The sequence below is a fragment of the Cynocephalus volans genome, chromosome 14 (genome assembly GCF_027409185.1).
Source record: "Cynocephalus volans isolate mCynVol1 chromosome 14, mCynVol1.pri, whole genome shotgun sequence".
Classification (NCBI taxonomy): domain Eukaryota; kingdom Metazoa; phylum Chordata; class Mammalia; order Dermoptera; family Cynocephalidae; genus Cynocephalus; species Cynocephalus volans.
In genome coordinates this window covers 31,785,481-31,808,135 of record NC_084473.1, presented here as the reverse complement: position 1 = coordinate 31,808,135, position 22,655 = coordinate 31,785,481, and the positions used below count along the sequence as shown (strand labels likewise).

The window sequence follows — 22,655 nt, the reverse complement described above, 5'->3', positions numbered from 1 at the left end:
TACAAATGCAGATAGATATGTGCTGGGACAATCTCACTTCTAAAGAACCATGAAAAAAAAAGAAATGAAGACTGAAAAGTGATTTTAAGTCCATGTCCCATTTCCATGTCACTGATAGGGGAGAAGTGGAAAGTTAGCAAGTAACTTAAATTTTACTTTGTAAAGGAAGTTTATATTTCTGATAATGTAATTTATTTTTAAAGCGTTCTTTATTCTGGGCATATAATGAAGACAGATTTAAGATTTTTTCAGATATTTATATTAAAGTATCAAGGCTTTTCTTAGTGCGTTAAATCACAGACTACATTTTTGAAAAATTCTCATATCAACTAAAATATTAGATTTTAGTTTGATTTAATTTGGACATTTCACCAGTTTCAAATTCAGCAATTTTTTACAGATGATTTTTAAATTAGGAACTAATTAAAAATTAATCAAATTATTAATGCTGGGCTTTCTCAGGAATTTTTTTAATCACTTTTTTTTTCTAAATGAGTTGTGTTTTAGCCTCTAAAACCATTTAATATTTCAGGAATCATTTGAACCTAAAGAGAAATTTTTTTTTTCTTCATTTATTAAGACAACTTTTGTCGTTTTTTTGTTTTTGTTTTTGTTTTTTTCGTGACCGGCACTCAGCCAGTGAGTGCACCGGTCAGTCCTATATAGGATCCGAACCCGCGGCGGGAGCGTCGCCGCGCTGCCAGCGCAGCACTCTACCAACTGCGCCACAGGCTCGGCCCTATTAAGACAACTTTTGATCAAAGAAAAAAAAAGTGTAGATGTTTCTTGGCTATCTGCAGCTATCATCTGCTTTCATGAATACCATAAATAATCTAAAAAAATCTTACTCACTCAATGAGTTTTAGGATTACACTCAGGTCCACTAATGCTGAGGACTCTCCCAGGCTAGATCTATCTTTATTTCTCCTCTACTCTTCTTTGATGGAAGTTTTCTGGGGTTAATAGTAAGCAATAAGAGTAACGTAAGAAATGGAGAGCCAGGCTAATTTACAGACACTTGTGTTCAATCCTGATGATGTGGTCTGCCCTGTGATTCCATCCCAACTGGTCATGTTCACAGACACCAAGAAGAAAATCAGCAAAAAGTTAGATTCATTTCATCAAAGCAATAGAGTTGAAGCTATTAAGATGTAAATTACAGGTTTTGCTGCTCTCTTCCAATAATAATTTTCTGCTTTGGGACAGTTGCATTAAAATATAACAGAATTAAAACTTACTGATCTTTGTCCAGCACACAAAAGGAATCCAAGAAGGGAAAATTGGCAGCTATACTTTCAAAGTCCTCTTGGGAGATGTACCCATCATGGTCATGATCATAGTTTCTAAACACAGACTGCAAAGGAAAGACAGGTATTTACTGAATGACTATGAGTCAGGCTCTGAACTTATTATTGCGAAAGCAGTGATAACTAGTGTATTATCCTTCCTGTCAAGGAACTTAGAATCTAGTGGGAGATACCTAAATCAAAAAGCCTTTACAGTATAACAAGGTAAGTGCTTTGCTGAGGATAGAAACAGAGTGCTATTGATTGGGGTAGTGGGAGGAGGTATATTAAGAAAGGTTTCCTGGAGAAAGCGAAGTCTAAACTGAGACCTCAAGGTTGAGTAGGAGTTAGGTTTGGTGAATTTACAAATTCCAATATCATGAGAATAGAAAATGAAGTTGTAGGATATTCAGTTCTTTCAAAAATTAAAGTATACATTTAATGTAATTCCAGTCAAAATCCCAGTTCAAAAGTTCAAATAGAAGTAAATATGTTAAGAATAGCCTAAAAATTGGTTAAAATGATTAGTAATAAGGAGGAATATGCCCTTTCAGAAATCAAATATTCTACAAAGCTACATGAATCAAAACGATGTGATACAACTTACTACAGAGTGGAGTCTAGAAACAGATCCATGTATATATAGGAATTTAAAATATCAAAAAGTATCTTTTCAGATCCAGAGGGAAATTATAGATTATCCAATAATTGCTAAGTTGAGTGGCTAATAACCTTACAAAATAAATTGTCCCCAAACTAAATTCTTGATGCATATTTTAATGTAAAAAAATAAAACTATAAAAAGTATTAGAGATAAATAGATTAAAATTTTTTCACATTTCATAATCTGCGTGGGAAAGGCTTTTCTTAGCATGACATCAAAGTCAGAAGCCATAAAGAAAAATGTTTGTGACAATAAAATGCAAAATATCTAAACCAAAAAAGCTCAATTAACAAATTTAAAGATAAAGGACAAACAGCAAGTTATTTGCAACATATGTGAGAGCAAAGACACAAAAGTCAAACAGGCAGTCACCAAAGTAAAAAATACAAATGACCAATACATCCATGGAAAGGTGTTCGATTCTGCTAATAATTATAGAAACACAAATGAAACTTTTTTTTTTTTACCTCTCAAGTTGCAAAATATTAAAATAATTGATAATTCTTAGGGTATGAGAGAATAGGTACTCTTGTATCAAGTTAGTGAAGTAAATACACACAATCTTCCTGGAGGAAAATCAGGCACTTTAAGAAATGCCTGCTCTTTGACACAGCAATTCCATTTCTAGGAATCTGTTCTAAGGAAATAATTGAACAAGTTTGCTCAAAGACATACATGTATGTGAGGGGTCTTCAAAAAGTTCATAGAAAGGCTGGCTGGATAGGTCAGTTGGTTAGAGCACAGCCTTATAATGCCAAGGTCGCAGGTTTGGATCCCCATACCAGCTAGTTGCCCAAACAAACAGAGAAAAACCCCAAAACATTCAAGGAAGGATTTGTAGTATCTTTTAATTCTATTTTTCCATGAACTTTTCCTGTGTCTGTGTATATGTATGTATGTATGTTGTGGGGGGGAGGAGAAAGAAAGTGAGAGAGAGAGAGAATAAAGTCACACCAGAGAATCTACAAATTATCAGTGGTCATCCCTAGAGAGTAGAATTACCAAGGCCCCAAAGTAAAGCTTTTTATTTTCTATAATTTATGTCATGTTTTAATATTTACAAAGATTCTGTCTTCCTTTATAGTCAGAGAAAAATAAAAAAGATTTTTCCATTGCCCTCTGCTAAATTAGGTTTTCAAAAAGGTTTGTAAGTTTTCTCTGCAAACACGTGTATGCAAATATGTATCTGACTTGAATTTCAGTTACAATAAATCTTTCTTCCTTTTCCAAATGGTTTCTGTCTATTCTATTTATCTATATTGCCCTATGTTAAAAGCTGCTTTAAGAGTATTTTGGGAAGCAGGCAAGATATAACTGAAGAGGTTAATTAAAAATGTGATTAAAATGGGTTTTTAGCACTCATTGCAAGTTTACCCATCGATAAATGAATTGTACAAAATCACAAAACATTACATTTTTTTCAAGTCCCAATATCCATACTTATCCATAATCAAAATAGCTTAAAAGTTAACTATTTTGGAGTGCCTAGCATTTAGAATCTAACATCCATATTCATCACGAGGGCACAAGATGGAGTAAAAGGCAGTATAAAAATTCATAGTAAAACCCAGTCTTTCATTTGATTAAACCAATGGTAGGCAATTTTTCCAAACTGTGCCAACCTTCCCCATGAAACTGGAATTGGGGAGAAGGGAAGGAGAGAGGATAGAGGAGGAGGGAGAAAGAGAGAGGGAGAAACGGAGACCCCCCCCATGACTAGGGAGCAGAGAAGTTCAGCCTGCAGAATGACCGCGGGACTTAGACTAGCTCTGCCTCCCATGTCCTGATTCCAGACCTTCCTGAGCTGCAGCTCGGAGCTGGCGTTCCCTGAGGCCCCCGGATCCTTTCCCCACCTTCCCTACCTCCAAGCTGGGTCTGTTACTCCCCCATCATCGCAGGCCACGGCGGGATACTGTCACCTTCTAGGCCCCTTCCCTCACCGATTATCCTCTCAGCACCGCCCTTTCTAATCTTTTCCTTCCTGCCTCACACATTCCATAGAATTTTTCTTTTGGCATCTCGGAGTTCCCTGCTTTACCCAAGATGTAGAACATTCTTTCTTTCTCTTTAAGCATCTTTTCTCAGCCAAAAGCACATTATGTCTCATTAAAGTAGAAGTTTCATCAGGAACCACACTTTCCAGTGCTTGAGATGTTTCCATTTTCTCCTTCTTTCTATGTGGAAAACTCTGGCAGAGCCTTGTCCTACGTGAGATTTTTTTGACCCAATGGCATCATGCTGCGGTGTCACAGACCCCCAAATATGTACAGCAGAAGAAACTATCAACTTAACAGGATTTTTTCCTCCCCTAGGGTAACCCATTTATGGGGCATTTTATTGGGACCCCTGTGGGTTTTTCATGAGTGATTCTAATCCCCAAACAGTCCCTTGGGTTGGTGGCAATGACAGAGGTATCGAATGAGTGGAAAAGAGAGGAGGTGGAAGTAGCTGAGAGTATTTGGGCAAGTGAGAACAGACTGACAACAAGTGGAGGGGCTTTTCTGGTGGATTCTCCCCCAGAGGCCAATGGCAGGTAGAGCTAAGTGTCTGCTAAAGTGCTCCTACCAGCCAGAGGGCTGTTTTCATGGACTCCATCTGATTCCTGGGCAATCACAGAATGTTCTGGAAAGAGAAAAGAACCTTCCAGTACTCTGTGTTTATTCTCCCTCAACCACTTACCTCAACTAATTTCCTTATGTGCTTGTTGATGACCGTGGGGTCCGGCTTTGGCATTACCCCTGATGCCCACTCCAGGGGCACCACAGGCTTGTTGGGCGTTGTCGGAGAGGTAGGCTGCTGACAGAAAACACACATTTGCAACTTTAACTGGGGCCTTGAGCAACTAGCACAAGGGACACTGAGAAAGACAATTCTGTATATTAATAAATAAATAAATCTATTAATAAATAGATATACAGTAAAAATTTACATTTATGTGGTACTTAAATGTTTATAAAACTAGAATCTTTTGTTAATGGGATCTAATCTGTAACTGAATACATGTTTGGATAGTGCATTTCATTTAAAAGCAGCCTAAATTCTATTATTTTAAATAGTAAAAAATAATGCACTTCCAGCCCATCCAAAAATCCTATCTAAGTTCCCCAAATATCATTAAAACGTCCTTAAACATCTATTTGACAATCCATCATGGATTTTTGTAAAATACAAGATATATAAAACACCAGTTATCTGATTCTTTAGTAATTGGTATTAGTGATAAATTAGTAGGTGCACGGAGTAAATGGGCACCAGTGTGCGGCCAAATTTATGTTCTTATGCCTGCACCTTACTCAACATGCACAATCACTCTGACTCTTCTGCTAATCATTAGGTCTCTCTGGCCCTCTTTGGTGAACTTGCTTTCTGCACAGGTTTCCCATAGTCGTACTATCTGGGTCTTTATTTGCTTGCACTGTATCATCCCCCATGGCTCTGCCTCGGAGTGTTCCCAGGAGACAGGCCTCTGCAGACTGGCAGGAAGGACTGATCAGAATGTGCTGATGGTGCCACCATATGCATATACTATTTTAAGAACAGATGCTACCAGGTCAACTGACTTAGACTCACATCCCCTACCAGGGCCAGCTCGCACCATCATTCTGCCTCTTTCAGTCCGATGGGTCAGAATCATAGTAGGTATTAATAAACTTAGGTGCTGTTGTCACTGCCAACATGCTACGTAGCTCAGCTGGTGAGGTAGCACAGGAGATCTTTATCAGCAAACTGATTGTGAGATATAATTATAAGAAGCAGACAGATATGTTTTCCTTCAACATGCAAACCTCATCCTCATTGTAAATCTTAAATTCATCCAGGCATTTTTTTATTAGTGCAAAACATATCAAAAATAAAGTCCACTCACTAAAACTAATGAGCAGTATACATTCAGTAATTCAATTTCCTTATTCTCATTATATGTTTATTTATTTACTAAAAGTCAGCCATCAATTAACTGAGACATTATCTAATGTGATGTTGAAATTCTGAGCTGAGTCAATCATCAGCAGAAAAATTTGTGAATTACGATTAGGGTATTTAAAATTGATTAAATCTAATTTTATGTTGAATGGAATTTTTTAAAAGCCTGGAAGTGTCTAAATGATCTTTAATATTAAGATGGGAGGTTTTTTTGTTTGTGTTGTTGTGTTGTGTTTTTTTACTTTTTGGTCCTATTTGCAGGTGAATTCTCAGAGGGGACACAACAAATGGAATATCAATAATAAAACAGAGTAATGGGAATGGTGTTCTTCCTCTCTCTTAGCCTCTATAGGAAGAAATAATTCTAAAACTGTCAGGGCTAAACTGTTCCATTGATAAAATGGTAATAATAAAGACTGTTTAAATTTTTCAATCTTTAGAACACAAAGCACCATTCTTATGACCGATTACTGTAAATAATGAACAATGGTGCTTGGCACTGATCCTTCAAGAGAAAACAATACCTACCGATTTAGAATTTCTGGGTTCCAGCACCAGTGACAGTTTGTAAATATCATCTTCTGTGTGATAGAGGTCCAGAGAAAGCTAAAACAAAATTAGAAGGGATAAATAATTACATTGGGTTGTATTTATTTATTTACATTGCTGAAATAGTTTTCAAATTGAATATTGAAATTCAAGATGGCATGCAGAGGTAGAAAATGAAATTTAAGAAAGAAAGTTAACCTTTTTGTGGTCCTCAGCATCAACAAGAACTTGGTTCCTCAACAATATTTACTGAGCAGCTCCTAGGAGCTAAGTACTGAGCTACAGATTAGGATACTTGGATGGTTTCACAGACAGATGGAAGCAGGGACAGACGCATAAAATAAGACTTGTAAACATAATAAATGCTACCTTTAGCGGTTCGACTTGGGAATAAAGGGACAATTCAGTAGATTTCTGATATTTTAGAGCTGTTTTGTGCTAATTCCTGGTCATACAAAATGGTATAAAATCATGTCTTACCCTCAATGGCCTGACAATTTATTTAAGTAAGTAGGACCAGAACAGAAAAAGATGTGTTCGTACCAATAACAAGCGGCACATGCTCGGTGTGTTGCAAGCTGCCCCACTTTAAGTGCTACAGGAATCATTCAGGAAGGCAGCTTAGTCAATGCGTGAGCACAGAGGTTTTGGAATCAGGCAGGCCTGGGTTCAAACACTGAGCCTTGAGCAAGTATTTCCTCTCTTACTCTCAGTTTCTATAAAATGGGAATGATCATAAAAGTCCCTCCTGAACTGGATTTTGATCAGGATCAAATGAAATAATGCCTATCAAATGCTTAGCACAGGACCTGGTCCACAACTCAAGAAATGCTACTTGGCGGTATTGATGTGTTATTATTATTGTAGTTGCTTTGGTAATATTATTACTATGCACAGGGGCCACTGGAGACTGAATGATTAGGACACATTCACCGACGTACTTATGAACTGGGGCTTAACTAGGAGGACTCGCAGGAATAAAGAGGGAGAGGAAGGTCAGGGTGGTCAAGCACGGCAACTTAGACCAAGATTGAAAAGTGTGGATAAAATTGGTAAAGCTTTTTTTTTCCTGCCACATAACAGAAGAATGATTTATTAAAACAAATTCCATGGCAAATCATATAAAATAGCCATTTTCTGAAAGACATCCACAAATCCACAAAAGCACCTGAGAACAAATGTACAGAGAGATACATCTGAAAAGCCAGACAAATAAGTCGCCAATGCCAAGTGGAAGGCTGGAGGGAGAGGAACAAAAGAACTCCACAGGGGGAGGAACACGAAGTCGCAAATTTAAAAAAATTGTATGGCGATTCTCAAGGGGTGGGGCGTGTGGATGGAGGAAGTCTGGGACAAGGGAGAATGGCCACAGCTTGTTTGCAGAGACAGGCTGTGTGGGCGACTGTGCAGGCCATGCAGGGTAAGCGGGGCTGCGTGGGATGCACGAGCCCCTCCTCTCGGGGGTGGGGGCCAGGACCCCCAACACACACTTAAAGACCAGCTGGGCTGAGGGCACAGGGTACCAGGACCTGTGCACTCGACTCAACAGCAGCTAAGTGTAAACAGGGAGACACCACCTGCTCAGGGCTCAGGCCCCCTCCCTCCAGCAGTGGGGCCCTGTCCAGGCCAGACACTGGCCTACAGGCCAGAAGGGCTGCAGAGCACACCACGCTTGCCTGGTCGAGCGGGACACCCTCACCTGGTCGAGCCCACCCACCACAGCCAACAGGCTCTTTGGCTTAGAGGCTCCGGAACTGCTCCAGGAGGAGCCAGGGCAGAGAACCACACTTTGCTCACCTGCCACATGGCATGTTCCCAGCTAAAAGAATCCTGAGAAAATGCAACTGTTCTGGGGACGGTCCCTGAGGTCCCCCCCTCTGCATCTCCCCCCAATCATGAGGGATGAGGCACCCAGGAGCCTGCTGCAGGTGCCTACGTAATGCCCACAGGATGGGGTAAGGCCAGAGGGGGTGGGCATGTTGTCTAGGCCACTGAGCTGGGGCTTCCAGAAACCTGGTTTCTATCACTTTGGTCTAGCACTCACCTCCATCTGTCAAGCCTTAAAATGCATGCTCCCACTTACCTAAAACAGAAGTCATGAGGCTTAAAATAAACCTGGACAATTCCCACCCATGTCCTTCCATGCTAGGACACACAGTGAATCACAACACTTCATCAGCAATGAAGATAACCAGGTGCTGGCTCCTGTCTTTGACCATTTAGGTATGAAAAATGTCCTCTAACATATTCTGTCTAGAGATAAAGGCTAAATGTGCATGGGTGAAAGTGAAGGGTAAGGGAAAGAAGAGAAAACTCAGAGGCAAAAGGTGTTTGTCAAGGATTTCGTTTTTTGTTCTAGCTCCTTTAAAAAAGAAATTACATCATAAAATTTCATTTTCAATCATCTGTTCACTCAACACATATTAATCAATCACCTAATATGTGCCCGGGATTATTCCAGTCACTGTTTTAGCAGCTACTGAATACAACAGTTAAATTAAGGGCTTCATATATCGGGGCATATATTGTTTTACCTACACTGTGTCACCTGAAGTTTTTTTCTAAACAAAATAAAATTGACTTTACCATAAAATTGCCCAAGCATCATCTCAGATCATAAAAATCCTGCTCACAAAGAACAAATATTGTATCCATCCTACCTGAACAGCAATCACTCCTACCTCCAGGGGCTCTGCCTTTCCACAGGAGAGGAACCAACTACATGTCACAAACAAATGTCCTTAGGAGCCAGCCTATTATAGGAAAGAGTGAAGTGGGATGCACAAAAGGGATATGCTAATAGGGACATTGGTACCACAATGTCTTAGGAGGAAAAAAGAGTCTTTGCAGATGCCATCAGCTTATGGATATTTTCTCTTAGCTCTGCAATAAGAAAAATGTGTGATGACAAATGGGATCTGACACCAACTCTCTGTGTTAGGGAAGCATTAGGGAAGGACGTGGTCTGGGATGGATGGGGGACAGCCACTACTGAGCTACGGCAAATTGTCAGCCTGACATTGGACCTCTAGTTGTGAGATCTTCTGATTTGTGAAGAGAAGTCAGAAATCTGGTGTTTTTATGAAATATCCCAATTTTTAAGCACTGGCAACTAGCAACAAAAGATTTTTATGATTCCACATGGGCCAAAAAAACACATCTGCTGTGGGCAGTTGCCCACCGTTTTGTAAATCCCATAATAGATGACTCTGCTGGGCTCTAGGCCCCATAAGCAGGCAGCGTAGCTGTCTCTTCCACCCCTGTACCCCCATCCCAGTTTGCAGCCCCGCACTGTGAAGGTTACGTAAATAAAGAGAGAAAATTAAGTGCCTTCTTCTTTCTGAATTCCTCATCATCAGAGTCAGTCTGGACTTGGACGAGCATGTTCCTTTCCTCCTGACTCGGCCTCTAAGTCCTGTGGTGAATGGCGCCAGCAGCTGCTAGAGCTGAAATGACAGCAGCACCAGAACATCCAACCAGAAATCCAAACAAGGCACACACTCAGTGGGAGAGATGCCCTTTAAAAAAAAAAAAAAAAAACAACCCAGAACATCCTCGGGTATTTTCATATGTCAAATGGACAGATTACTGACCCAGTGACAGAAATGTTTTGGTCTCCAAATCTTTGCTTTCTACTTAATGGTCTGAACTTGGGCAAGTAATTAACCTTCATGAATCTCAGCCTCCTGACCTGTACAGTGGGAATCATAAGTAATGGCTCCCTCCCAGGACGGGGGCAAAGATTAAATGAGCTAATGTGTGTCTGACTGGTTTGTTTAGAAGGTCCTAGATGCAGGGATTGGCTTCCAGTCAATGCAGCAGCCAAATGCCACTGCACTTATCCATGCAGTGCCCAGGCAAATACAAATCTGCCCAGGCTTACTCCTGTCTTCTCTGCCTTCCCAGCCTTCATCCTGCTTCCCCTCTCACATCTCCTCTGGGCTTTGCTGACCTGCCCAAAGACAGGTCCGTTCTACCTCCCACACACCTTTTTTATAATGTGGGCAACTTATCAATGGAATTTCAAGAATATTTGCTTTTGTCTAACATATTTTGAGTCTGATTGTTTCTGACAAATGTTCTGATCCACTGTTTTGGGCTGTTGTATTCACCAGCTGATCCTTTTAGCAAAGATGGTGGCAGATTTAGTCTTCACATTAGGATCTACGTTGGCTTGACTATTTATTGTAAAATAAAACACATTTGGTCATCAAACTATCTCTACTCGCCATTTTTGCAACTTTTCTTCTTCTTTTTTTTTTTTTTTTAAAAATGAGACTAAAAATACAGGGGCTTTCCAGTTATTTGCATGTGCTCAAAATGGTAAAAGTAACTGATAGGGCTAAAAATACTATGAAAAGAATCAGGCTATTTTGTACACTATGAAACAGAAGCATCAGATTTTAAAGCTCCTGGTTACATGAATTGGGATCACAAGGGGAGATTTCTCCAGATCTTCCCTGAAAGGGGGAACAGTCCAAATCCCAAAGGTTTGGTGGTTGGTCCTCCTTCCTTCATGTGCCAGTGCTGTTCAAGGGGTCAAGGATACAACGATGAAAATGACAGACATAGTCCCTGCCCTCACAGATTTTGTCCTGTAATTAACTTCTTCACTATGTATCTGGGAAGAAGGAGGAAGGGAGGTATCATTTAATTTTTATAGATGTGAGACAAAGTAAATCAGATGTCAGCAATATGCTCACGGTAGAGAGCAAATGTCCATCGGAGGCAAGCCATCCTAGAGAAAATGCCCAGACTGGGAGGCAGGAGTTACCATTTGCAAGCCTTTTGTCCTTTACGCATCTCAGTTTCTTCGTTTGTGAAAAAGGAAGGGACGGGGATGATGTTACACTCACTGCCCTGCCCAGGCTGCATCTCATGGTGCTTGTGAGAATGTACCAAGGAAATGTATGTGAAAATGGTAATCTATTACAGAGAGTTCAAGCATTGCTATACAGCTTGCTGCACAGAGTAAGAGTTTAAAAATTGTTGACGAAATTAAGAGTTCCTACTTTCTATTCTCCAGGGCTCTCAATCATATATGGGTTACCTCACCTGGGGCCACGTTCAGATGAAAACAATCGCTTCATGCAAAAACTTGACTTAGAGTCTTAGGGCAAAATGAATCACCCCCCTCAAAGCCTGTGTTTGTGACACCCTCACAGGCATTCGATCAGCTGCAGCCAATCATGTGGTTCTAATCCAAACATACGTGCTTCATAAAATGACCACTGGGCTCCAGTGAACACTGCTCATACTGAGGAGATTAACTCCCAGTGGTCAGGAAGAATAAATGGGTATTTCTATGCATTGGACTTTCCCTTCGGTTGTGGAGAGGAAGGATGTTGGCCTTAAACAGAAACTGGTTTGACCCTCAGTAACTCATGCAGGGCTGTGCTATCCTGATGAGCCACTGGGCTGCTACCACAGAATCAGGTTGACACTTGGTTCCTTATTCTCAGGGCTCTACCATTCCTTACATCTAGAACCATAGAAGTTTGTAGTTGAAAGAAATCTCACAAATGACCACAAAATCTCTATGAAAAAGCTAAAGTCAAGGCTAGTTAACAAGGAGACAAAGCTAAGAAACAGCAGAGACAGGGATTAAAGCAAGATGTTCTATATGGGATTTTGCCACTTCACCATCCCGGCAACACTGCAGCTACTAGACATGGCGCTTTGTGGCTTCTAAAATTTCCTTCAGTACCTCGAGGTCACCCTTTTTCTTTTCTTCCCAGCAAAAAGGAACTATTTGTTAGCTATAATTTATAGAGTTCAGATTTTCCATGTGCATCCCTGAAATTTTATTCAAAATCCTTCAATATTTCTCTAAATATTTGTTTGTCATAAGGTTGCTTGCTGCATTTGTAACTCAGAGTTAATTTGCCTACTCTATTATTATCCTTATCTGGATGAGAAATTGCCCAGGTGTGGGCACATGCTCTGTGAAGTGCTTCTTGACATCATGGATGCAGCCTGGACACAGACATTTGAAACCCAGGCCATGTGAACACTGGTCTGCAGACATCACCTGGGCCTGTGGGTTTGCAGTCTGACTGGGGTTGCAACTCTGGTCACTTATTCATGGAAACAGATTTACATGGCAAATGGTTAATAAATGCAGGTGCTTTGATTATTGTGAGTCAGGTTTTTTTATTTTTTTCATTTTTTGTTTTTTCCAGTAGAGAAAGTCTGTATGTTTACTATTTGTCACAAAACTCAACCTCAACCCCAAGAGATCCATGCTTCTGTGTGTTGGCCACTTCTGCTTTAGACTGAGGGTGCAGCTGGCATTGTCACCTACATTTAGGGGTCAATTGTTTTATAAACAATTATGTGTTGTAAGAACCATTTGTGAGAAGGTCCAGGAACCTTCCACTCTCCTATTCCAATGCAGCAGTCCTGAGGGCTTCAGGTTCTCAGAGCCCCAGAAGAGTTATTCATTTCATTTCCCATGCCCAGAAGAGGAAAAATAGTTGATTCACCATTGCAGCTAAGTTTCAGATACTACAGTGTTACACACCCAAACAGGGAAATTGTGCCTGTCCTTGTTTAAGAAGGGTGAGAGGATCTGTTTATGCTTCTGCCTCCACACATAGGAGCAGCCGATGGGAAGCATTCTCTTCCACACACCTGTTGTGTCTAAAAGTTCTAGGACCCAGAGACAGGCTAAATGTGTGCCACATATGCCAAAAAAAATATGAGTGGTAAGTAAATTTCTTTTGTCTGACCCACATCACTCCTAAGCACAGCATTCAGTTCATCTGTTGAGTTCCTATGTGTGCCAGGTACTGCGAGGGACGTGATGCATAAGGCAGGCAAACAGAAAAAAATCTAATGCAAAGTGATTCCTCCTACAGTTAAGAAAAGCACAAAGTGTCAGGGCATCAGCTGCCACAGATGCCTTACTGCTTTGGAAAGGAACAGAGAATGCTCCAGAATGGCTTTTGAATTTGATCTAGCCATGTGGATCGGCAGGGAAGGGGTTTTCCAGAAATGTACAAAAGCCAGGAAGCAGGAGGCATCATTTCATGGTGGCAAGTACAAGAAGACCAATATCCCTCAAAGGCTGGGTGACGTGGGAGAGGGTGATGACAAACAAGGCTGGACTGATGGTCAGAGACTGAGTCCTGATGGGCCTCAAAAGCCAGGCTGGAGACTACATCCTGGAGGTTTGGGAAAGTTGGTGGTGGACCAGGGAGATCCCAGGGGAGGTCCTTGCATTTAGTCCAGGCTTCAACTAAAGCAGGGCAGTGAGGATAAAGAGAAGCAGACCATTTGGGGACACACAGAAGGAGGTGATTAGTTGAACAGGTGTTGTCAAGGAGAGGGGGGCTGAGGATGGGTTTGGAGGAGTCTCTCAAAACTACAGGAGTGGGAGCTGTGTGGGCAAAGACTGGGCCCCTCCAAACAAAGGTCATTTCTTCGCTCCTAGATTCTAGTCTCGCATCATGCTGGTTCTGGGTACGGGGTTCCTTTTCCCTCATTCTTTGAGATTTCTTCCCATCTACTAACCCTGAAATCAATCTTCCCCAAAGCGTGCTGACACACGTCTTCTATGTCCCCCACAAAGTAAGGTGCAGAAGAGTTACTTAGCACAAACTCGGCCCCTTGGCACTCACGGTGAGCAGGTTGATTAAATCCAGGTTGGGTTCTAAGTGGTGAGAGGCACTCTGCAGGGAGACCAGTTCACTCAGGGTAACGGAGAGCTGGTGCATTTTCACAATGTTCACTTTGTTCTCCTCTGTCCAGTCTGGGAAAATGACATGGACTGCTATCAAGTCTTTCAAGTGTACTCCAAGGATGGGGATTTTGAAGCCATCGCAGTCGGCAAAGGCCTTGCGGTAATGACAGTAATTGCCGTTGGAGGACACCAACTCTGTCATTTCATTCCAGTTCTGGGAACAGATGGAAAAATAGAATTTTCAAACAGCCTTCCCTTCTGTTCACCCCCAGTCCCTGCAATATGTGGCTAGGAAATTCTTCAGCTACTGAGAGAAGTATCAATTGCACCAACGTCGATGCACGGAACATTAACCAAGAAAAAGAAAGGTAAAAAAAACTGTACCAGGCTTGGCTATGAGCTGGACAGCCTGTTCTATTCTGCTATAAGATGAAAATAGCCTGCACCTCTGCCTACCCACTAGGGATGCTGGGATGTTAAATGGCATCATGTATACTTAAGTGTTTTGTAATTCATGAAAATAGTGCAACCCACAAATTCAAGCATGTAGCATCTTAAAATTTCCCAGTTGTTCAAGAAAGTTGCATTCCAGATATTACTTGAAGGTTAATCTGGGACAGCATGGGGTAGGGAAAGTCACACTGAGGTGTGAGATAGCTGTGGTTTTGGACTCCTCACTAACTAGAAGGATATCCATAAGCAAGTCACTTCATTTTCGGGGGCCTCAGTTTACTTTTCTATAAGAAAGAGGAATTCAGATAAATAATTTTAGAAGACACACACCGGTGGTTCCAAGCCTCTACGAGCTTCTGTCAGATTCTTATGCTTCACAACATTTAATATTTGCTTTTTCTTTTAACCTGAAATTTAGTACAAAGCTAAAAGGAAATAAAACACTTACATAATGAATCCCATTACACTTGGAATGAGTGCAGAGTTTAAAGTCAGACAGTGGTACTTGTACAGCTCGCTTCCTCTTGTTTATATGGACAAGTTATTGCTGGTTGCTCAACGGCAAGCAGACCTTCCTAACAGATCCCAATTTGGATATATCTACTCTTTCCCAAAGCAGCCCATGTGACTCAGAGGGAGCTGTTTCGTCCCCAGGACCAAGATGGGTTCTGATTTACCATCATGGTAATTCCCTTCCTCTGGTTTATGATTGGTTCAGGAACACAGGGTTCAGCCAATCAGTACATTGTATTCCTCTGGCAACTGTGATTGGTCCAGGGGTGGACATATGACTGGAGATGACCCAATGTCAAAAAGAAGGTCTTTAATTCCATGGGGGCAGGGCTGAAGCAAGAAATCTATCTCCAATTTTTATGAACAAGGGAGCAAAATTTTCCTGTTGCTGCAGACAGCCCAATCAGGAGGGAAGCCAGTCTGATGAAACCAACCAACCAACCTTGATACTCAGAGGAAGGCACAGTGACTGAGCAAGAGCTCTGATTAGACCACACCTGGAGTCTGCTCTGCCTCTGGACTTCCCAGGTACATTAGACAATACATTTCCTTGTTGTTTAATAAATTTGGAATTCTTTTTTCTTTTTCTTTTTCAACTTACAGCTGAAAGTGTCCTTATTAAAATAGCAAAGTACACTCTTTCAAGAGAATCTTTTCATAAGAATGAAATACTTCTTTTTGCTCAGTAAGGAAGAAGATTATTATTGTGGTCTGGAAAGAAATACAGCAGAAAAGCTTAGTTTGGGAAGTGATCATTGTTTTTTTTTAAAATGTATTTTCTTTCCTAACAACTCCATCATAAATCTGAGGATTTCTATACAAGCACAGTGTTATGAATAGAGTAGTCATTTGATGACTTTATTTCAGTACGGTAGGGTAGGAACTATTTAAGTCTTATTCATCTTGGACCTCTGTGTGTATCACAGTGCCTATCACACAGTAAGTACCAAATAAATATTTGCTGAATATTTACAACTACAGTATGTTAATGGTATGTCAAAGCGTTCTTATTGGGACATGTATCACCACCTCCAACCTGTTTTTCTAGGTGAATTCAGCTGGTGTGGCTACTCCCTTTGCTACTTTGTCCCCATGTATAACTTATAACTGGTTTAAGAGGAAAGCCTTCCTACACCAAGTGGAGTATACTAAACCTAAAGAATATACAAATGGATTTTTTAATTGGGATTAGGATCAAATCCACTGTACCTTTGTAACTTCTGAAGAAAGATGAGAATGGGTCTCTTTGAGGCGTGAAATGGAACTGTGACTAAGGCCTCCCACCACAGCCATCAAGGTGTTAAAATTTTTGAGCTGAAGGAGCTTCTGCAATAAAAATGTTAACATCAATACTTTGTAAGAATCTTTTAAATTATTCTGGACATTCTGAATTATAGGTAAATGCATGCACAATTTTAATAACAAGGACCTAGGAAAAATTAACATCAATTTAAAATGAAGCATAAATAGAATCCATTAGAAAAATAAAAATATATCAATTAAGTTGGGCATCTGAACACACCTATCTCAACACTGGACACATCATGTAGGCAACAAACCAACAGAGAAACACAGAATTTAAACTACACTTTAGACCAGTTGGACTTGGCAGATATTTACAGAACTTTTCATCCAACGGCTAAAGAATATACATTCCTCTCAACAGCACATGGAACATTCTCCAGGACTGACCACATGTTAAGTCACAAGTCAAGTCTCAACAAATTTTTAAAAATTGAAATCATTACAAACATCATTTCAGACCACAACAGATTAAAGCTAGAAATCAATAACAAGCAAAGCTCTGGAAACTACACAAATACACAGAAATTAAACAACATGCTCCTGAAGGACCTATAGGTTCAAGAAGAAATTAAACAGGAAATCAAAAAATTTCTTGAAACTAATAAAAATAAAAACACATTATACCAAAACCTGTGGGATACAGCAAAAGCAGTACAAAGAGGGAAGTTTATTGCAATAAATGCTTACATCAAAAGAATAGAAAGATTTCAAATAAACAACCTAATACTATACCTCAAAGAACTAGAAAAACAAGAACAATCCAATCCCAAAATTACTAGACAGAAAGAAATAATATCAGAGCAGAACTAAATGAAATAGAGTCCCAAAAAATGGTACAAAAGGTCAATGAAACAAAAAGTTGTTTTTTTGAATAGATAAACAAAATAGACAAACCATTAGCTAGGCTAACTAAAAAAAGAAGAGAGAAGACCCAAATAACAAAAATCAGAAATGAAAGAGGAGGCATTACAACCTATACCACAGAAATATAAAGAATTATTAGAGACTATTATAAACAATTATACACCAACAAATTTGAAAATCTAGAGGGAATGAATAAATTTCAGGACACATACAAGCTATCAAGACTGAACCAAGAAGAAACAGAAAACCTGAACAGACCAATAACAAGCAACAAGATTGAAGCAGTAATCAGCAGTCTCTCAACAAAGAAAAGCCCAGGACCAGATGTCTTTACTTCTGAATAATACTAAACTTTTAAAGAGGAATTAATACCAATTCTCTTAAAACTATTTGAAAATATTAAAACAGAAGCCATTCTCCCAAACTCATTCTATGAGGCCAGCATCACCCTGATACCAAAACCTGACAAAAATACAAGAAAAAAAGAAAACTGCAGGCCAATATCTCTGATGAACATAGACACAAAAATCCCCAACAAAATATTAGCAATCAGAATACAGCAACACATCAAAAAAATCATACACCATGATCAAGTGGGATTCATCCCAGGGATGCAAGGATGGTTCAATATATGCAAGTTAATAAATGTGATACACCACATCAACAAAATCAAGGACAAAAACCATATGATTATCTCAATAGATGCAGAAAAAGCATTTGACAAAATTCAACATCCTTTCATGATAAAGACTCTCAGCAAGTTAGGTATAGAAGGAAAATATCTCAACACAATAAAAGCCATATATGGCAAACTCACCACCATATCATCCTGAATGGGGAAAAGCTGAAAGCCTTTCCCTTAAGAACAAGACAAGGATGCCCACTCTTACCACCTCTATTTAACATAGTATTGGAAGTACTAGCCAGAGCAATCAGGCAAGAGAAATAAATAAAGGGCATCCAGATTGGAAAAGATAAATTCAAACTGTCCCTGTTTGCAGATGATCTTATACATAGAAATACCTAAAGACTACCAAAAAACTCTTAGAGCTGATAAATGATTTCAGTAAAATTGCAAGACACAAAACCAACATTCAAAAATCAGGAGCATTTTTATACTCCAACAATGAGCAGAAAAAGAAATCCAGAAAGCAAGCCCATTTACAATAGTCACCAAAAAAATAAAATACCTAGGAATAAATTTAACCAAGGAGGTGAAAGATCTCTACAATGAGAACTACAAATCACTGCTGTAAGAAATTAAAGAGGGCACAAAAAGATGGAAAGACATTCCATGCTCTTGGATCGGAAGAAACACCACTGCAAAAATGTCCATACTACCCAAAATGATCTACAAATTCAGTGTGATCCCCATCAAAATACCAATGACATTCTTCACAGAAGTATAAAAAACAATCCTAACATTCATATGGAATGAAAAAAGACCCCAAATAGCCAAAGCTATCTGGGGGGAAAAAAATAAAGTTAGAGCCATTACACTATCTGACCTCAAACTATTCTACCTTGTTCTATTCTATTCTGTTTTGTTTAGTAACTAAAACAGCATGGTACTGGCATGAAAACAGATGCTCAAGCCAATGGAACACAATACAGAACCCAGATATCAACCCATATACTTACAACCAACTGATATTTAACAAGGGCAACAGGACCATCCATTGGGGAAAAGACGGCCTCTTCAATAAGTGGTGCTGGGAAAACTGGACATCCATAGGCAGAAGAGTGAAACCACACCTGTACTTCTCACCATATACCAAAATCAACTCAAAATGGATTAAGACTTATATATAAGACCCAAAACTATAAAACTGCTAAAAGAAAACATAAGGGAAACACTTCAGGAAATAGGACTAGGCAAAGACTTTGTGAACAAGACCCAAAAGCACCGGCAATAAAAGGGAAAATAAACAAATGGGATCATATCAAAGTAAAAAAGTTCCGCACAGCAAAAGAAACAGTTAACAGAGCAAAAAGACAACCAACAGAATGGGAGAAAATATTTACAAACTATGCATCCAACAAGGGATTAATGTCCAGAATATACAAGGAACTCAAACAGCTTAACAGTAAAAAAACAAGTAACCCAATTTAAAAATGGGCAAAGGAGCTGAACAGGTATTTCTCAATGGAAGATATGCAAATGGCTAACAGACACATGAAAAAATGCTCAACATCACTAATCGTCAGGGAAATGCAAATTAAAACCACACTGAGATATCATCACACCCCAGTTAGACTGGCTATGATCAAAAAGAGAATAAAAAATGCTGGAGAGGATGAGAAGAAAGGGGATCCCCCCTACATTGTTGGTGGGACTGTGAATTAGTGCAGCCATTATGGAAAACAGTATGGAGGTTCCTCAAACAACTATGGGTAGAACTGACACATGATCCAACAATCCCATTGCTGGATATGTACCCAAAGGAACAGAAATCATCATGTCGAAGGGATACCTGCACCCGCATGTTTATTGCAGCTCTATTTACAATAGCCAAAATATGGAACCAACCTAAATGTCCATTGACAGACAACTGGACAAGAAAAATGTGGTATAGATACTTAATGGAATACTACTCAGCCATAAAAATTAAATTCTGCCACTCACAGCAACATGGGTGAACTTAGAGAAAAATATATTAAGTGAAATAAGCCACTCACACAAAGAGAAACACCTCATGTCCTCGCTCATAAGGTAGGAGCTTAAAAAAAAAGAGAGAGCGAAAGAAAGAAAGAATCACAGTAATACATTGGACTTTCAAAAGGAGAAAACAGAACTGAGGTTACCAGAGGTGGGAAAAGGGGATGGGGGGATTAGGGAGAAATTAGTAAAGCACCACAAAAAATGATTACATTGTGTAATGTTGAATAAGCTAATTATCCTGATTTGAGCATCACATATTACACACAGGTATTTATATTCAACACAGTACCCCACAGATACATACAATCAATTATGTTTCAAAAAAATATATTTTAGAAAAAGAAAAGTTTATCAATTATCTCTCAGAAACATAGCTACATTACATGCTTCAAAGTCTTGTTTTTTAAAAGCAATCTTCTTGCGCGAGAGAAGTATGATTTTTTTATTAGACATTTATGAGTAGTTTACCTGTCCAATGTCCTTATATTGTGAACACCAAATTTCCTCAATGACTTTTTCAATAGAATGAATGAACATCTAGAATCCAAGAAACCCAGTCTGATTACCAAACATACCTTTGCAACATTGATAAACTTCGTGATGACGTCTGCCCTTTGCTGGGGGGTTGGTTTGCTAAGAACCATCAACTGGACCCACTTAGAGATTCCATTAAACAAAGCAATAGATCTCTCCAAGGTTGGGTTATTCTCCAGGCAGCCATGGATGACATAGCTTTGGTAATCAGTGAACTAGCAAAGTAAGATTCAGAGATTAGAATTATAATGAAGCCTTGCCAAACCGGAAATTAGAAAGTTGCATAGAAGAGGTGAGATACTGTTTCATCACAACATAACCATTTCTTTCATTTCACATTCATAATGGCATCCTAAAAGTGTGAATACACATGTACCTTTAACATGTTATTTTGCTGTATTTCAAACCCCACTCCTCCCGACACACAGACGCACACTGTTACGTGTGGCAGTGTTGGTGGGGGGAAGAAGGGACAAGATCAATGTCATGTTCTAGTGAGTCCCAAATTTACAGGATCATAAGATCTACCTGGGGCATTTGCTAAAATGTTGGTTCCTGGGAACACCCAAGACCTAAAGATCAGTATCTCCAGAGGAAGAACCTAAGAATCTCCATTTTTAACATACTGCCAGGTCATTCCAATACAACGGCATACATTTAAAAAGAGGAAATGAACATAAATATAATTTCCCATCAGAATCATCTTGTAAATTCGTTTCAAGAAAAAAAAGAGATAAGAAAAAAAATATCAATTGAAGTAAGGCAGCTCTTTAGCAAAACACGCATTTTCAGAAAGTTAGCATGAATATCCTCAAATACATATATGCTTCCTATCATATAAATAGTCCAGGGGATTCCTTCACAGGCCTGCCTGTGGGGAATCATTAGTGTCTTCTCCAAGTAAGATTATTTACTGAAAGAATCAGCCTTTCAGAAATTCATGCTTCTTAACAAGATGGCTTCTTCTTCGCAAGCAATAATGAAATTCATTCCCTGGCATCTTAGAAAAGGAGGAGGAGTGATTTCTTCAAAGCAAGCTTTGAAGTGAGACAAAGGAAAGCAGCTGGCCGATTTTGAACTAATGTGGGAATATTATCTTAACAAGGGGATAGCCAGTAGGCAGCTAAGAAGAGACCACAGCCCAGAGCAAGAAAAAGGAAGCAGAGAAGGAACGAAGCCCTATCAAGATGAGTAGAAAAGAAAAGTTTAATTCAGGATCTCTCTCCCTGGGGAAAAAAACAACATGATGTGCAGATTCTCCTAAAAGCCTATATACAATTCCTATTTTCAACCTACACCCATAATTAAGCATTTATACAAATTCCAACCTAAATAACTATTTTTTCCCCAAAATGAAGGGCTTAGCAAAACATGTTCACTTTGGGAGAAGTCAATGGAACTAAATAAACCTTGAATGGTTAAATCTCCACTGAGTATTTAGAAAAATCATGCTTTAATCCTATGAAAGGAGACATTGAAAATAGCGACAGAAATATAGCTCCTGAGCTGTAAAATAAAGACAGGATAATATTTATCTTTGGTTAAAAGGGATTGTTCCTGTGAATTAAGGGCACTTTTCCAGCGGAGCACAGTGACAGAGGCTGCCAACACTTCAGAGTATGAAAATTCGCCTCTTGGAAAGGTTGGCATGGTGGCTGTTATCCTTGGAAGAATAAATGTCAAGTTTCTTACTGAGATCCTTCTGAAAGATTTATGCTCCAGAAAAGTGAGGTGCTCAGCCAATTCAATGGGCTCCAGATGGTCAAACAGCAGACAAGCTTTTCCCTTCTTGGATACTTTTTTCCTCTGTGTGACTCTTCTCATCCAGTCGTAGGAAGGACTACAAAAGAAGAGTGAGTCTGGTCCATGTGCCGAAAACCCATTTCACCCAATGGAAGTTATTAACCTACTGACTCTGCAACTCTTGGCCTGCATACAGGGGCCTGTGCAAAATACATGCCCTGTCCTTCGTATGTGAAAAGAAAACCACTGACCAATTGCCAACAGAACACAAACTTTGAGTTGTTTCAAGACAGAGTTGGTTTTGCCCTGATCCATCCATCCAGAATCTCTGACTTAGTCTCCTCGTGACTAGCAAAATCTGGATCATAAAGGAAAGGTCAGGGCTAAATTTTATAAATTAAATTTATATAATTTGGGAGCTTATCAGCATATAGATGGTGATTTAAGGCACATGAAAACTACCAAAAGCTGTGGGCT

At 39.5% G+C, this 22,655-nt stretch overlaps 1 protein-coding gene across 8 annotated transcripts in view; it reads right to left on the bottom strand.

Moving 5' to 3' along the window:
- The window catches only part of RASGRP3 (RAS guanyl releasing protein 3), a 110,941-nt gene that overhangs the window by 16,364 nt on the left and 71,922 nt on the right, over window positions 1–22,655 (bottom strand). For 7 of the 8 annotated variants that reach the window (XM_063078285.1, XM_063078280.1, XM_063078283.1 and 4 more), the window contains 7 exons: window positions 22,128–22,275; window positions 20,477–20,650; window positions 16,280–16,396; window positions 14,043–14,318; window positions 6,400–6,477; window positions 4,630–4,746; window positions 1,239–1,354 (listed from right to left, as the gene is read on the bottom strand). In XM_063078285.1, the coding sequence (XP_062934355.1) occupies window positions 1,239–1,354; window positions 4,630–4,746; window positions 6,400–6,477; window positions 14,043–14,318; window positions 16,280–16,396; window positions 20,477–20,650; window positions 22,128–22,275 (1,026 nt within the window). The remainder of the gene's footprint in view (window positions 1–1,238; window positions 1,355–4,629; window positions 4,747–6,399; window positions 6,478–14,042; window positions 14,319–16,279; window positions 16,397–20,476; window positions 20,651–22,127; window positions 22,276–22,655) is intronic. The other variant, XM_063078287.1, reaches the window with a different exon arrangement.